Here is a 15,050-nt window from a genome sequence, read left to right on the forward strand (position 1 = left end):
ACATACGGCTTAACCACTAGGCTACCCCACCCGTCAGTCCGTTATGAATGATGACAAGATGCGTCAGTGTAAAATATGACAGGTCACCGGAAAAAACCCTTCCCTGTGGGGACTCGAACCCGGGTCTTTGGCGTGACTACCGAATGCTTTGTCCACTAGGCTACCAAACCGCCCGATGAAACAAGGAGTGGTCAGTGAAAGGTCAGTTTAATGAGTGGGGTTAAATCTGTGTTATACGGCGGCATGGTGTCTCAGTTGACTAGCTCTATAATACCGACATGTCGGGACCAGCACCAACAACCTACCCGTGAGATCCGGGTTAGAATTAGTCTTCAGTAACCCATGCTTGTTGAAAGAGGCGACTAACGGGATCGGGTGGTCAGGATTGCTGATTTGGTTGACGTCATCGTATTCCAATCGCGTAGAACGATGTTCATGCTTTTGATCACTTGATTGTCTGGTCCATTATTTACAGACCGCCGCCATATAGCTGGAATACTGCTCAGCGCGGCGTTAAGAAACAACCGTTATGTACAGAGCATCTGCAGAGCGGAGGATCAAGGGTTCGATTCCGGCCGCTGGGCTGAGTTTGTGTTTTTAAAAATACACCTATTATAATATTTTACAGAAGTGTATATATATCGTCATTTATAATGAACCCTCCCCGTGGCTTAGCAGGTAGATTGTTTGCCAGAGAGCGGGAGGTCGGTGGTGTGAGCCTCTGCTGCATCATACAAAAAGAGGTGAGGTGAAATTGGGTTTAACGTCGTGCTTGAGAATATTTCGCTCATATGACGACGTGCATGCGTGTGTATGTGTATGTGCGGCTGCTTGTACTAGCCCAGACTGAAGCTGGTTTTATAGTGCTAGCCCACTGAGATACCATGCCGCAGTGAAACGTGAATACCCCACTCAGACACATTATACTGACTCCGAGCCGACCAGTCCGAGCGCCAGGCAGGGACCAACAAGTACCATATTTTAACGTCTTTGGGTATGACGCGGTCGGGGATCGAACCCGCGACCTTCCGCTCTCCGGGCGGACGCTCCAATCATACAAAAAGAATGTTACATGAGAGAGTTCGTACTTTCCCTGCCTAGCGCTCGACGTTAAGCGGCTGAATCAAGGAGTGCTTTCCGCGAGGTCAGTATACTGCGTCTGATTGAAGTCTTTATGTTAAAACTGCGTAATTCAGAGGGTTAGCACTATAAAAAGATTAGTAATAGCACCTACACGCACATATACATATACGTTGAAGCACGTTTTTATCTAAGCGCATTAATCTTGAAGTCGACGATAAACCTCGTATAATCTCTCCTCCCAAAATAATTGACCTGTCGGAAGGAGCGATCGTTTGAACGCTTAACTGCTAAACAGAACTCCATGAATGTACAGGTGTAGTCAGTTTCACTGTCAATCAGCGAACACTGAGTTCGAGGATATCATGATTAGCACGTAAATATGGAGCAACATGTTACAGTCCTTGCAAGTAGTGGTTCATGAGGACTTTCAATAATCACCATTCATCGGGGTCAGTCGACAAGGACGCTTTTATAAAGAATCTCTGCCACGAATGTCTACATTTTACGAAAGCTTCAAAGAGTTTGGTTAATTTATATTTTTATCTTTGAGATTCCTTGTTTGTTGTTTTGTTTGCTTGTTGTTCAACTTCGCACTCAACAATATTCCAGCTATATGGCGAGAGTCTGTAAATAGTCGAGTCTGGACCAGACAATCCAGTGATCAACATCATGACCATCAACCTACGAAACTGGGATACGATGACATGTGTCAACGTAAGGATGGGAAAGCTGCAATAACTCGGTGCGCCTAGTGGCTGCAAGAGTTGTATGATCCTCAAGGAGTTGAGATTGATACTACGATGCAGTGTATGTATTTATTTTGAAAAGTCACTGGCCAGGAGGGCTAGTTAAGTGAAAACGTTGCTAGCCCACATCATACTTCATCTGCGGACGGACTTTTAACACCTTAATAATGGACTTCATTGTATTCATGTGCATTAAATAAAGAACAAATTATCTGAGATTTGCACGTCCGTCCGGAGAGCGGAAGGTCGCAGGTTCGATCCCCGACCGCGTCATACCAAAAAGACGTTAAAATATGGTACTTGTTGGTCCCTCCCTGGCGCTCGGCATTAATCGGTACAACAAGGACTGGTCGGCTCGGAGTCAGTATAATGTGTCTGAGTGGGGTATTCACGTTTCACTGCGGCATGGTATCTCAGTGGGCTAGCACTATAAAACCAGCTTCAGTCTGGGCTAGTACAAGCAGCCGCACATACACATACACACGCATGCACGTCGTCATATGAGCGAAATATTCTCAAACATGACGTAAAACCCAATTTCACCTCACCTCACCTCACCTGAGATTTGCAGCTAGCCAGTCGAAATAGCTTTAACAATATATTACTGGCCCGATTCACAATCAGGTAGCATTTGGCCAGCGGGCCAGTAGCTATTTCGAACGCTGCTACGATGTGTTGTTGACATTGACATCCAATGATCGAGGGAAAAAAATACCAGCGCCTTGAGCATGTACTAGTTGCGTGGATATGTGCGCTATATAAATATCCTATAATCATAACGTCAGCGAGCCTGACCACCCGATCCCGTTAGTCCCCTCTTTCAACAAGCATGGGTTACTGAAGTACAATTCTAAGCCTGTATGTTTGTTGTTTAACGCTTTTATATCATTTCAGGTATATGTCGACAGTCTGTATACAATCGCCTCCGGACCAGACAATCCATTGTTTAATATCGCTATTTGAACTGATGCCATGCATCAACGAGACCCATCAACCACCAGCCCGATTCTGTTAGTTGATCGGAGATCGGATTTTTTTCGTGACCGAAAGTTTCAAATATGCCATGATACGGCCAGGCTGTGATGGTCAACAGTTACCAGATTCACGAGTTACCTCGAAATACATTATTGCTGTTCTCGTTGATGTACAAAACGAGAAAGTGTAGGAATATCAAAGACTTCTAGCGCTTGATAATAAACACCGACGTCTATGCTATTTGTCATTGGTTTAATATGGTCGTAGCGCTAAGACACCTTTGTGGAACGGGGTCTGACGAGTCTGAACAAAAACTTCTTCAGCAGTTGCTCTTGCTGGCAGCCTAACGGTATACATGTGTGATTGTTTTAGTTAGAACAAATGTTGTAAAAGCAAGAATCGTCCGAAATTCAAGGAAACAAGCTTAGGATTTTACCGCCGCTTCGAACAATTGTTGAACAGCCAACTCGCAAAAGAATAGCTTATCTGTAATACAGCCTAACACGGTATAGGTCGCCCTAAAACTAGATCACCACCACCAACACGGTCTTTAGTTTTGTTTGCTCCTGTTTTTGTTGTTGTTTAATATTCCAGCTAAATGCCGACTGTCTTGTAATAGTCGAGTCTGAACCAGAACATCCAGTGATTGACATCATGAAGATCGGTCTACGTATTTGTTATGCGACCATAATGCTTCAGTCAGCGAACCTACATCCGATCCCTTTAGTCACCTCTTACCACAAGCATTGGCTCCCGAAGACCAAATCAATATGGTTCAGGGACTGTGCGACAGACGATAGGTGTACGTTACCAGCTTCGTTTGAAAGATTAGGACGAAATTGTCTTTATGAAGGTGAGGTGAGGTGAGGTGAGGTGAGGTGAGGTGAGTTTAACGTCGCACTTAAGATTATTTCGCTCGACGACGTGCATGCGTGTGTATGTGTGGCTGCTTGTACTAGCCCAGACTAAAGCTTGTTTTATAGTGCTAGCTCACTGAGATACCATGTCGCAGTGAAGCATGAGTACCCCACTCAGACACATAATGCCGAGCGCCAGGCAGGGACCAACAAGTACCATATTTTAACGTATTCTGGTATGACGCGGCCGGGGATCGAACCCGCGACCTTCCGCTCTCCGGGAGGACACTCTAACCACTACACCACGGAGGCGGTCGTCTGTATGAAGAGTTGTAAAATCAGAGCTGATGGGAATGAAATGGAGACTACTATTGTAATCGTATCTGATCAGTCGCGTGAATCGTATCTGATCAGTCGTGTGCTCCAAGTGACTGCCCGATACATTTAGTTCAGTCTTTTTAAGCCAGACTAAAAAAATGTCAAAGAACAAAGAATATTTCGTCATATGGCTACAGTTATAGTATGTATAGCTAGTGAATAAAGAAACACACAACATTCAAATTATTAAATTATTAGTTATAGTCTGTTTGCAGTGAAAACGTACCGAAGAATTTCACTTTAAACAAAAAAGTAAATCAAGTTAAGTGAAATTAAGATTGCGAATCCTCTTAATTTTACCTTGTCAAATGAACATTTAAATCTCAGAAATTTTTTCAACTTAGGATAAAGGTTGTTTTACAAACGATCATAGATTCAAATCGCTATTATTGGTTTGTATTACAAGGGGGTGAACGCAGTAGATGGAACAGTGAAACAAATGCACGTGCGGTACGTGATGAGCGTTAACTTACACACCAACCCTACTTGTTCTCGATGTTTCATTTAAAGTGCATACCACCTTGTAATACAAACCAATAATAGCGATTTGAAACTATGATCGTTTGTTAAACAACTTTTATCCTAAGTTGAATAAAATTCTGAGATTTGAATGTTCAATTGGCAAGGTAAAATTATGAGGATTCGCAATCTTAATTTCACTTTATTCGATTTACTTTTTGTTTAGAGTGAAATTCATCGGTACGTTTTACTGCAAACAGACTATAACTTGTGTTTGAGTAGTAAATATAGAAAAATACAACCAGTTCATCGCATATTGTTTGATTGGGCTATATGACAAAGACATGTTTTCATACGATTTATATGTGTCGGCGTTTTAAGTTTTTGTGTTACCATCGTCGTTTGATGTTTTGGACAACCTATACTGTTCAAACAACATTATAAAATGTCACCATTTCAGGCTGCTGTGATGCAGCTGTAATGTGGTTGACTATGTGTACGGTGTAAAACAACATTAAACCATCTTATATATTTGTAATGTTGTTGACTATGTGTACGGTGTAAAACAACATTAAACCATCCTATATATTTGTAATGTTGTTGACTATGTGTACGGTGTAAAACAACATTAAACCATCTTATATATTTGTAATCTTGTTGACTATGTGTACGGTGTAAAACAACATTAAACCATCTTATATATTTGTAATGGTGTTGTCTATGTGTACGGTGTAAAACAACATTAAACCACCTTATATATTTGTAATGTTGTTGTCTATGTGTACGGTGTAAAACAACATTTAACCATCTTATATATTTGTAATGTTGTTGACTATGTGTACGGTGTAAAACAACATTAAACCACCTTATATATTTGTAATGTTGTTGACTATGTGTACGGTGTAAAACAACATTAAACAACATTATATATTTGTAATGTTGTTGACTATGTGTACGGTGTAAAACAACAATAAACCACCTTATATATTTGTAATGTTGTTGACTACATGTGCGGTGTAAAACAACATTAAACAACCTTATATATTTGTAATGTTGTTGACTATGTGTACGGTGTAAAACAACATTGAACCATCTTATATATTTGTAATGTTGTTGACTATGTGTACGGTGTAAAACAACATTAAACCATCTTATATATTTGTAATGTTGTTGACTATGTGTACGGTGTAAAACAACATTGAACCATCTTAAATATTTGTAATGTTGTTGACTATGTGTACGGTGTAAAACAACATTAAACCATCTTATATATTTGTAATGTTGTTGACTATGTGTACGGTGTAAAACAACATTAAACCACCTTATATATTTGTAATGTTGTTGACTATGTGTACGGTGTAAAACAACATTAAACCACCTTATATATTTGTAATGTTGTTGACTACGTATCCGGTGTAAAACAACATTAAGCCACCTTATGTATTTGTAATGTTGTTGACTACATGTGCGGTGTAAAACAAGATTAGCCACCTTACATATTTGTAATGTTGTTGTCTACATATGCGGTGTAAAACAACATTAAACCACCTTACATATTTGTAATGTTGTTGACTACATATGCGGTGTAAAACAACATTAAACCACCTTATATATTTGTAATGTTGTTGTCTATGTGTACGGTGTAAAACAACATTAAACCACCTTATATATTTGTAATGTTGTTGTCTATGTGTACGGTGTAAAACAACATTAAACTACCTTATATATTTGTAATGTTGGTGACTACATATGCGGTGTAAAACAACATTAAACCACCTGATATATGTGTAATGTTGTTGTCTATGTGTACGGTGTAAAACAACATTAAACTACCTTATATATGTGTAATGTTGTTGTGTATGTGTACGGTGTAAAACAACATTAAACCACCTTATATATTCGTAATGTTGTTGACTACATATGCGGTGTAAAACAACATTAAACCACCTTATATATTTGTAATGTCTACATATGCGGTGTAAAACAACATTAAACCACCTTACATATTTGTAATGTTGTTGACTACATATGCGGTGTAAAACAACATTAAACCACCTTATATATTTGTAATGTTGTTGTCTATGTGTACGGTGTAAAACAACATTAAACTACCTTATGTAGTTGTAATGTTGGTGACTACATATGCGGTGTAAAACAACATTAAACCACCTCATATATGTGTAATGTTGTTGTCTATGTGTACGGTGTAAAACAACATTAAACCACCTTATATATTTGTAATGTTGTTGACTACATATGCGGTGTAAAACATTAAACCACCTTATATATTTGTAATGTTGTTGACTACATGTGCGGTGTAAAACAACATTAAACCACCTTACATATTTGTAATGTTGTTGACTACATATGCGGTGTAAAACAACATTAAACCACCTTGTATATTTGTAATGTTGTTGACTACATATGCGGTGTAAAACATTAAACCACCTTGTATATTTGTATTGCTGTTGACTACCTATGCGGTGTAATACAACATTAAACCACCTTATATATTTGTAATGTTGTTGACTACATATGCGGTGTAAAACAACATTAAACCACCTTATATATTTGTAATGTTGTTGACTATGTATACGGTGTAAAACAACATTAACTCCGCCATGATTAACACTTGAGAGTTAGATCATTTTCCCTCAATGTAGCATTGATGGTAAACAAACAAACAAACAAACAGACAAACAAACAGACAGACAGACAATTAAACAAACAAACAAACAAACGGTCGGTCGGTCAATCAATCAAAGAAAGAGAAAAGAAAGAAAGAAAGAGAGAAAAATAAACAAATAAATAAAAGCTGGAAAATAGCGCTCGGACTGGTCGGTTGAAAAGTCCCTCCGTAATGTGACGATATTTGGATTTGAGATTATAAGAACGTGAATTTGCACACAAAGTTTTGCGAATGGATTGTAGATTATGTGGTCCATCTTGGCCGGTTCCATCGTTGGAGAAACAAATGACAAAACTGAACTCTGTGTTATAAAATAAAGCTGACTTTTATTTCAATGTAAATGCACGCGAACACTCGACGGTAATTGTTCCAAGGTCAAACATGTCTCAAAGTATAGATATATTATGCTTTGCATTATGACAGTCAGATCAGCGAACACTGAAAAACTGCTAACTTCTGCGTTTTCTGTACGCCAGTACACAGATTTACCACGTCATAAACACTGATGAGGAAATGGTTAACGACCCACAAGTAAAATACATGTCGACGTGCGTGTGTTTGCATGTGTGTGTGCGTGTTTCAGAACACCAGTTTGTTCAGAGACATATTTATGACGGAGTAACATTTCTCGTCATCATAATCCAGGAATCAATTTTTCAAAAAATAAAAAAAATATCCCCACCTACCACAAAATGCCAGAAAAGAAATGTCAAAGGAAATTTGATTGTACTTTAAGAAATTGAGTTGCTGAGTCTAACATCATGAAAAATGTTGGTAGTTTGCATATGAATTCTCTGTCGGGCAGTCTTACATTTGGAACCTTTCTTCCAGCGGTACAAGTATTACAATGTATGACCAGAGATCAACGGCTATCATGGATGGTGGTTTTACTGAATCGTCTGGGTAAGAGTCCGCCCACAGAACGGTGGAGTCTATGTATCGTAGAGGTACGCCATTGCTCTGTCGGGCACTCGGTACTACGGGGAGAAAACGTGGAGTGGTCGTCTTAAGAGTGAGTGAGTCTAGTCTCACGCCACTTCTAGCAGTTTTCCAGCAATATCAAGGCGGGGGACTCCACAAATGGGCTTCACACATTGTACCCATGTGGGGAATCGAAGCCGGGTCTTTGGCGTGACGCGGGAACGCTTTAACCACAAGGCTACCCCACCGCCCCCAGTCTCGAAGAAAGTAGACTTTGTCTGAGCCGGGAGGCCATGTACAACGGTGGTTGATAAATTCCACTGGGCTAGTGCAGTTAATTCAAAACAAGTACGATCATCCTAACGCATACACACGCACACGCACGTCGCTGTATTTTTGCAAATATACTGAGAGAAACAAATAAAGGAACACAGGAAAATTCAAGCGTTCCTATAACATTTTCCAGTTTTCATCACCAACTTTGAAAAGAGTGAGTGAGTGAGTGAGTTGTTTTACGCCGCGTTTAGCAATATTCCAGCAATATCACGGCGGGGGACACCAGAAATGGGCTTCACACATTGTACCCATGTGGGGAATCGAACCTGGGTCTTTGGCGTAACGAGCGGACGTTTCAACCATCAGGCTACCCCAACTTTGAATAGCGCTGTGGGAGGAAATCTGAGAATAAATAAGGGAACACTGCCACTGGAGTGGTGTTCCCGTATTTATTTCCTCAGTATATCTTGAGCTGGAAGATAAATCCCACCTCACCTATAATGATGCATATCCTGGACCAATCCGCTACCACAGCCTCACCAGATGCTGATAATAGCTGACTAATTCAATTATCCTCACACAAAATAGGAATACTAAGGATGTTACTTATGAGAATGAACAGGAAGTGACGTCACTGCGCCAACGAAACTGCGGTAAATGAGTAAATCTGCAACCGTATCACAACGTCTTGTAGATAATCGCCCAATACACAGAACCTGTCCACTCGATCCACATTAGGCGCGTCTGACTGTGAATGGGTCCAGGGAAATGACTACGAGAAGCTAAAGGTAGAACACACTGGACAACTAGGGATGATGACTTAGAACCGGCATTTGTTTATATTTGTAAGCACAGGTACGTCAAACACCCTTTGAATCAACTGGCTTACCAAAACAATGTCTAGTCCGCATAAGTGTCGTATTTCCGTCCAGAAACAATCGTTTGACGAAGGAGTGTCCTTTACCTTCTGTTTGACCAGGGACGCGTCGCAACCATTTGTTTGACTAAGAATGTGTCCCAACCTCCTGTTAGACAAGGGACGTGTACTAACCATTTGTTTGACGAAGGAAGTGTCCCAACCTCCTGTTTCAATATAGAAGTGTCCCAACCTATTATTTAACAAGGGACGTGTACTACCCATTTGTTGAAAGAAGGACCAAAGTGTCCCTAACATTCTGTTTTTCGAAGGTAGGGTCCCACACTTCTGTTTGACAAGGAACGAGTATCAGTCATTGGTTTGATGAAGGAAGTGTCCCAACCTCCTGTTTGTCCAGGGAAGCGTCCCAACCGTCTGTTTGACTATAGAAGTGTCTTAACCTTCTCTTTGACAAGGGACGTGTGCCTCCCATTTGTTTGACGAAGGAAGTGTCCCAACATCCTGTTTCTCCAGGTAAACGTCCCAATCTTCTGTTTGACTACAGAAGCGTCTCAAACTTCTGTTTGACAAGGGATGAGTACCAACCATGTGCTTGACTATAGAAGTGTCTCAGCCTTCAGTTTGACAAATGACGCGTACAACCATTTGTTTGACGAAGGAAGTGTCCTAACCTTCAGTTTGACGACGGTGCACTTCCCTATCACCCAAACTACTCCTCTAAACAACTTCGAGCTTCTTTTGTCCACATTCTCACTGGGAAATGTCTTATGTAACTTAAAGCAAACCAACCATCCATTCGGCGCTCAACGACACTCGTGTCTGTCCAACTTGAGACGTACTACAAGCACCATACTTTGATTGACGTCTTACTCAAGACCTGTTCACAATATGCTCATTATCGTTACTGAGATAATATCTTTTGGCATTCCACTGGCCATCTATCTGACGCAAGGCTAAAACGTTTCATAGTCATATACACGAACGCTGATTTTGGTACAAGTGGAACCGGGACGCACATTCTCACAACGAAACCGGTTGATCAGAAAGCCACTTTTTTCAGGAAACATAATCTTCAGTTGACTATACTTACTACATGTTCAACCGTTCTCATCTCAACTGGTTAACTGGTGTCACAAAATAGAAGCATCTTTCTGTTTCCAGAGCTTTTCAAACAAAACTGTCTTCGCCCATCATGGGTTCACACTGCGCATGACTATCGCCATTTTGCAGCGTACTTCCGGTTTTATTGTCGTTACAATCGGCCGATTTTCGTAAAGGCACTTTTTCCTCGGATATCGGGGTGAGATGTCCATTTTGTTCGTGTATCATGCTGTGTTCCGCCGTGGAATCAGCTGTCGTCCTTATGACGGAGTGATCGTGGAACCTGGCACTCTTGTGGTTGACGGACGCCGCCGAGCGGCCGGCGATGCTGCTCGCCCGACGGAGTACTTGTCGCTGCCATTTCTTCTTGATTTCATTTTGAACCTAAACCGGACAAAAATATTAAGTATTTGATAACTGCCCATTGAAAATAGAGTGAAATCTTGTTTTCTCAAACAGGGATAAATACAGAACATGCATTCCGATTTACATAGACGTGTGTGGGCAAGTGAGTTTAGTTTTACGCCGCACTCAGCAACATTCCAGCTATATGGCGGCGGTCTGTAAATATTCGAGTCTGGACCAGACAATCTAGTGATCAACAGCATGAACATCGATCTACTCAATTGGGATACGATGACATGTGTCCACCACGTCTGCGAGCCTGACCACCCAATCCTGTTAGACGCCTCATATGACAAGCATGGGTTGCTGAAGATCGATTCTAACCCGAATCTTCACGGATCTACAGAAAAGTGATGCAGAAAACTCAATTATTATTACCGAATAGAAGATTATCACGAAATATATTTTCATTTTAGACCAATCCTACTTAATGTCTGTAGGATATGATCAGCTGATTGTTTTGTTTGGAATTTGGATAGGCACTGATCATTTTATATTCTGTGCGAGTGCGATCGCTTACTGCGGCTGTGATTTGTTTAAAAATATGAAAAAATGTAATCAGTTTTGTCTAAAAGAATGGCGTTCCCAAGGTGTCCTAAATAATTGTGTCCTACTTTCCCTTTCAAAGAAAAATATGTGTTTGAAAGTAGAAACTTAACAAAATCCTCTCCATAAGCACGTCCCCATGATGTTGAATGTTGGAACCAATATACCACATTGTATTCTACTCACCTCGGCGTTTAGGAAACAAAATAACATGGCGACGAAGAAACCCTGCAAAAGAGAGGTAAACGCAGTTTATGCCAACAGCTGAAATAATAAGGTTTTTAGATTATCGCTGTATTGTAATGCTGAAGTTAACAAACTATTGTAAAATTGAAAGCTCATTAAATATTTTGAGAGGGCGAAAGACGCTCCCTCAATCCCGCTTCCGGCCTGATAACTTTATTTGTAAGATTGTCTCAAACAAAACTGCCAGATAAACGATATGCCTAATATTGGATTTTAGTAAACATTTTACAAAAGTTATTAAAACGTTACTTTTTTGTGAAACCCGTTTCAAATGTTTCACGGTAGATTTAAGATATCTTCTTAGTTGCATTGTTACCTCGACGTAAGTGTATGCTTGCTTTTTAACGATAGGGTAAGTGCCATGAATAGACATACATGATGCTTATTAACAATCCGTGAAGAAAATTAACATAATTGTTGGAAAAACACTACCAGTGTATATAAAGGTTGTTAACGAAATCATTCGGAGAGTGAATTACACAACATGTAAATAGCTAACAATCTGTCGAATTACAAGACGTCGAACTAGGTAGAGAATTTCCACCTAAAAAGTCCTCAAGACCCGTCTATATACCAGACGTCGAGAGAGATACAGTCTATCTACCTAGAAAGTCTTCAAGACCTGCCGACATACCAGACGTCGAGATAGATAGAGTGTAACCACCTACAAAGTCCCCAAGAGCTGCCGACTTACCAAACGTCGAGCTAGATATCGTGTATCCACTCTGAAAGTCTTCAAGACTTGTCGACTAGCCAAACGTCGTGCTACAGGTAAGGTAATCCACCTAGAAAGTTTTCAAGACCCGTCGTCTTGCCAGACGTCGAGCTAGATATAGTGTATCCACCTTGAAAGTCTTCAAGACCCGTCGACGTACCAAACTGCGACCTACAGGTAAGGTCACCCACCTAGAAAGTCTTCAAGACCAGCCGTCTTACCATACATCGAGCTACAGATAAGATCACCCACCTAGAAAGTCTTCAAGACCCGTCGTCTTACCAGACGTCGAGCTACAGGTAAGATCACCCACCTAAAAGTCTTCAAGACCCGTCGACTTACCAGACGTCGAGCTACAGGTAAGGTCACCCACCTAAAAGTCTTCAAGACCCGTCGACTTACCAGACGTCGAGCTACAGGAGTCACCCACCTAGAAAGTCTTCAAGACCAGTCGTCTTACCATACAGCGTATCCACCTAGAAAAGTCTTCAAGATCCGTCGATTTACCATCGACCCACCTAAAAGTCTTCAAGACCCGTCGACTTACCAGACGTCGAGCTACAGGTAAGGTCACCCACCTAAAAGTCTTCAAGACCCGTCGACTTACCAGACGTCGAGCTACAGGTAAGGTCACCCACCTAGAAAGTCTTCAAGACCAGTCGTCTTACCATACATTGATAGAGCGTATCCACCTAGAAAAATCTTCAAGATCCGTCGATTTACCATCGAGCTGGGTAAAGTGTACCCACTTGGAAGAGTCTTTAAGACCAACCTGAAACCCCACCTGGAAGAGTCTTTAAGACCACCCTGAAACCCACTTGGAAGAGTCTTTAAGACCACCCTGAAACCCACTTGGAAGAGTCTTTAAGACCACCCTGAAACCCACTCGGAAGAGTCTTTAAGACCACCCTGAAACCCACCTGGAAGGAGTTGAAGCCGAGCTCAATGTACAGCTTGACGATGATGCCGGTTGTGCCGAGGTCCTCAGGGAGCCAGATGAAGCCCATGTAGTACACGGCAAACAGGGGGATCAGGATCACTATAGACTTGGCCAGGCGTCTAGACACAATATGTACTGTCTATATAGTTCATGATCAAACATATACACCTTAAAACAGGAACAAAATGGGGTGAGTGAGTGAGTATGATTTTATGACGCTTTTGGCAATATTCAAGCAGTATCACGGCGGGGGACACCAGACATGGGCTTCACACATGTACCCATGTGGGGAATCGAACCCGGGTCTCCGGCGTGACGGGCGAACGCTTTAGTCACTAGGCTACCCCACCTCCCGGAACAATATGGGGTGAGGTGGGAGTTTAACCTCGTGATCAACACATGTGTATGGCTACGACAAGACGCATGTACGTCTGACTATCGCTGATATTAGGCGTTGAATATATACTGAGACAAACAAATAAAGGAACACACGAAATTCAAGCGTTCCTTTAATTTATTCCAGTTTTCATCACCAGCTATGAACAGCGCTATGGGAGAAAATCTGAGAATAAATAAGGAACACCGCCATGAAGTGGTGTTCCCTCATTTGTTTCCCTCAGTATATATAATTTTGATGGACAGAAATATCTCTCTTTAAACTATAGAAGAGCCTCAGTGAGCTCGGAGAATCAGAAAACTGAAACTGAGGACATCAAGACTGACTTCATCTAGGTCTTGTTGCTCAGGGACAACAGGATCCCAATCCACAGAACGTTCGTAGCACTACGACATTCGTTATCCTATAATGAACTATAGAGTTACGACAGGTCGTAATGTTACGAACGCTTTGTGTATCGGGACACAGTCTTGTCATTTTACGACAAGCATGCGTTGCTGGGGCCCGATCCACAAAGCGTTCGTAACGTTACGACCTGTCGTAACTCAATAGTTCATCATAGGCTTACGAATGTCGTAGCGCTACGAACGCTTTGTGGATCGGTACCCAGAAGACCAATTCTTTCAGGGTGTGTACTCGTCTGGATATAACGCGGCACATGTACCAGTATAGATATAACACATCTGTACATCTTCTCTTTCGGAAAGTTTCAGTTTCTTTTAGAGCTGAGTATATACACTACAAGTAATTAGTGTATTGACAGTTGAACGCTTCCTTTCACATGTTGTCAAGAGCTATGTTTCTGTTTACACCAAACGGAATTTGTTTCTGAGGATAGTGAGTGAGTGAGTGAGTTTAGTTTTACACCGCGTTTAGCAATTTTCTAGCAATATCACGGCGGGGTCATTAGAAATGGGCTTCACACATTGTACCCATATGGGGAATCGAACCCGGGTCTTTGGGGCGACGAGTGAACGCTTTAACCAGGCTGCCTCACCGCCCCTTTAAAATCGATGATATTATACAATTGCCTGTGGTTAAGTTGAATGTTGAAAATGAAATTCCTTTAACGTAAGTTCCGTTATTGTTGTCGACATTTATAGTTTTCCTTGTCTGACAATTGACATATTTACCTGTATCGAAATGTTCGAGACTCGTGGCAGTTGGACGCAGAGAGTTTCGTGAACAATAACCGAACGATGTTGATAAAAAAATATAAAGTTGATCTGAAAAAAATATAACAACGTTAGGAGTTACATCAAATGACAAAATAGTTTCGAACATGTCTCTAAAGAGGTCATTCAAAATGTTTCATAAAGTAATTACATTCTGAATACAAAAACATTTGGGGACATGAGTATATACATGTATATCAAATAGTATGCTAAGACCTAGCTACAAAAAAATATGCCCCAAATTTGTCATGATCCCAAACTTAT

General features: G+C 41.0%; 1 protein-coding gene across 1 annotated transcript in view; it reads right to left on the minus strand.

Annotated features, from left to right (window-relative positions):
- Window positions 1–9,204: 9,204 nt before the first annotated feature.
- The window catches only part of LOC124263005 (parathyroid hormone/parathyroid hormone-related peptide receptor-like), a 196,355-nt gene continuing 190,509 nt past the window's right edge, over window positions 9,205–15,050 (minus strand). The window contains exons 19-21 of the mRNA XM_046697620.1: window positions 13,195–13,353; window positions 11,500–11,541; window positions 9,205–10,746 (exon numbers count right to left, since the gene is read on the minus strand). Of these exons, the coding sequence (XP_046553576.1) occupies window positions 10,429–10,746; window positions 11,500–11,541; window positions 13,195–13,353 (519 nt within the window). The 3' untranslated portion in view covers window positions 9,205–10,428. The remainder of the gene's footprint in view (window positions 10,747–11,499; window positions 11,542–13,194; window positions 13,354–15,050) is intronic.

This window comes from Haliotis rubra, unplaced genomic scaffold, assembly GCF_003918875.1.
Source record: "Haliotis rubra isolate DU_JTF1 unplaced genomic scaffold, ASM391887v1 Scf864, whole genome shotgun sequence".
In the NCBI taxonomy this organism is placed as follows: domain Eukaryota; kingdom Metazoa; phylum Mollusca; class Gastropoda; order Lepetellida; family Haliotidae; genus Haliotis; species Haliotis rubra.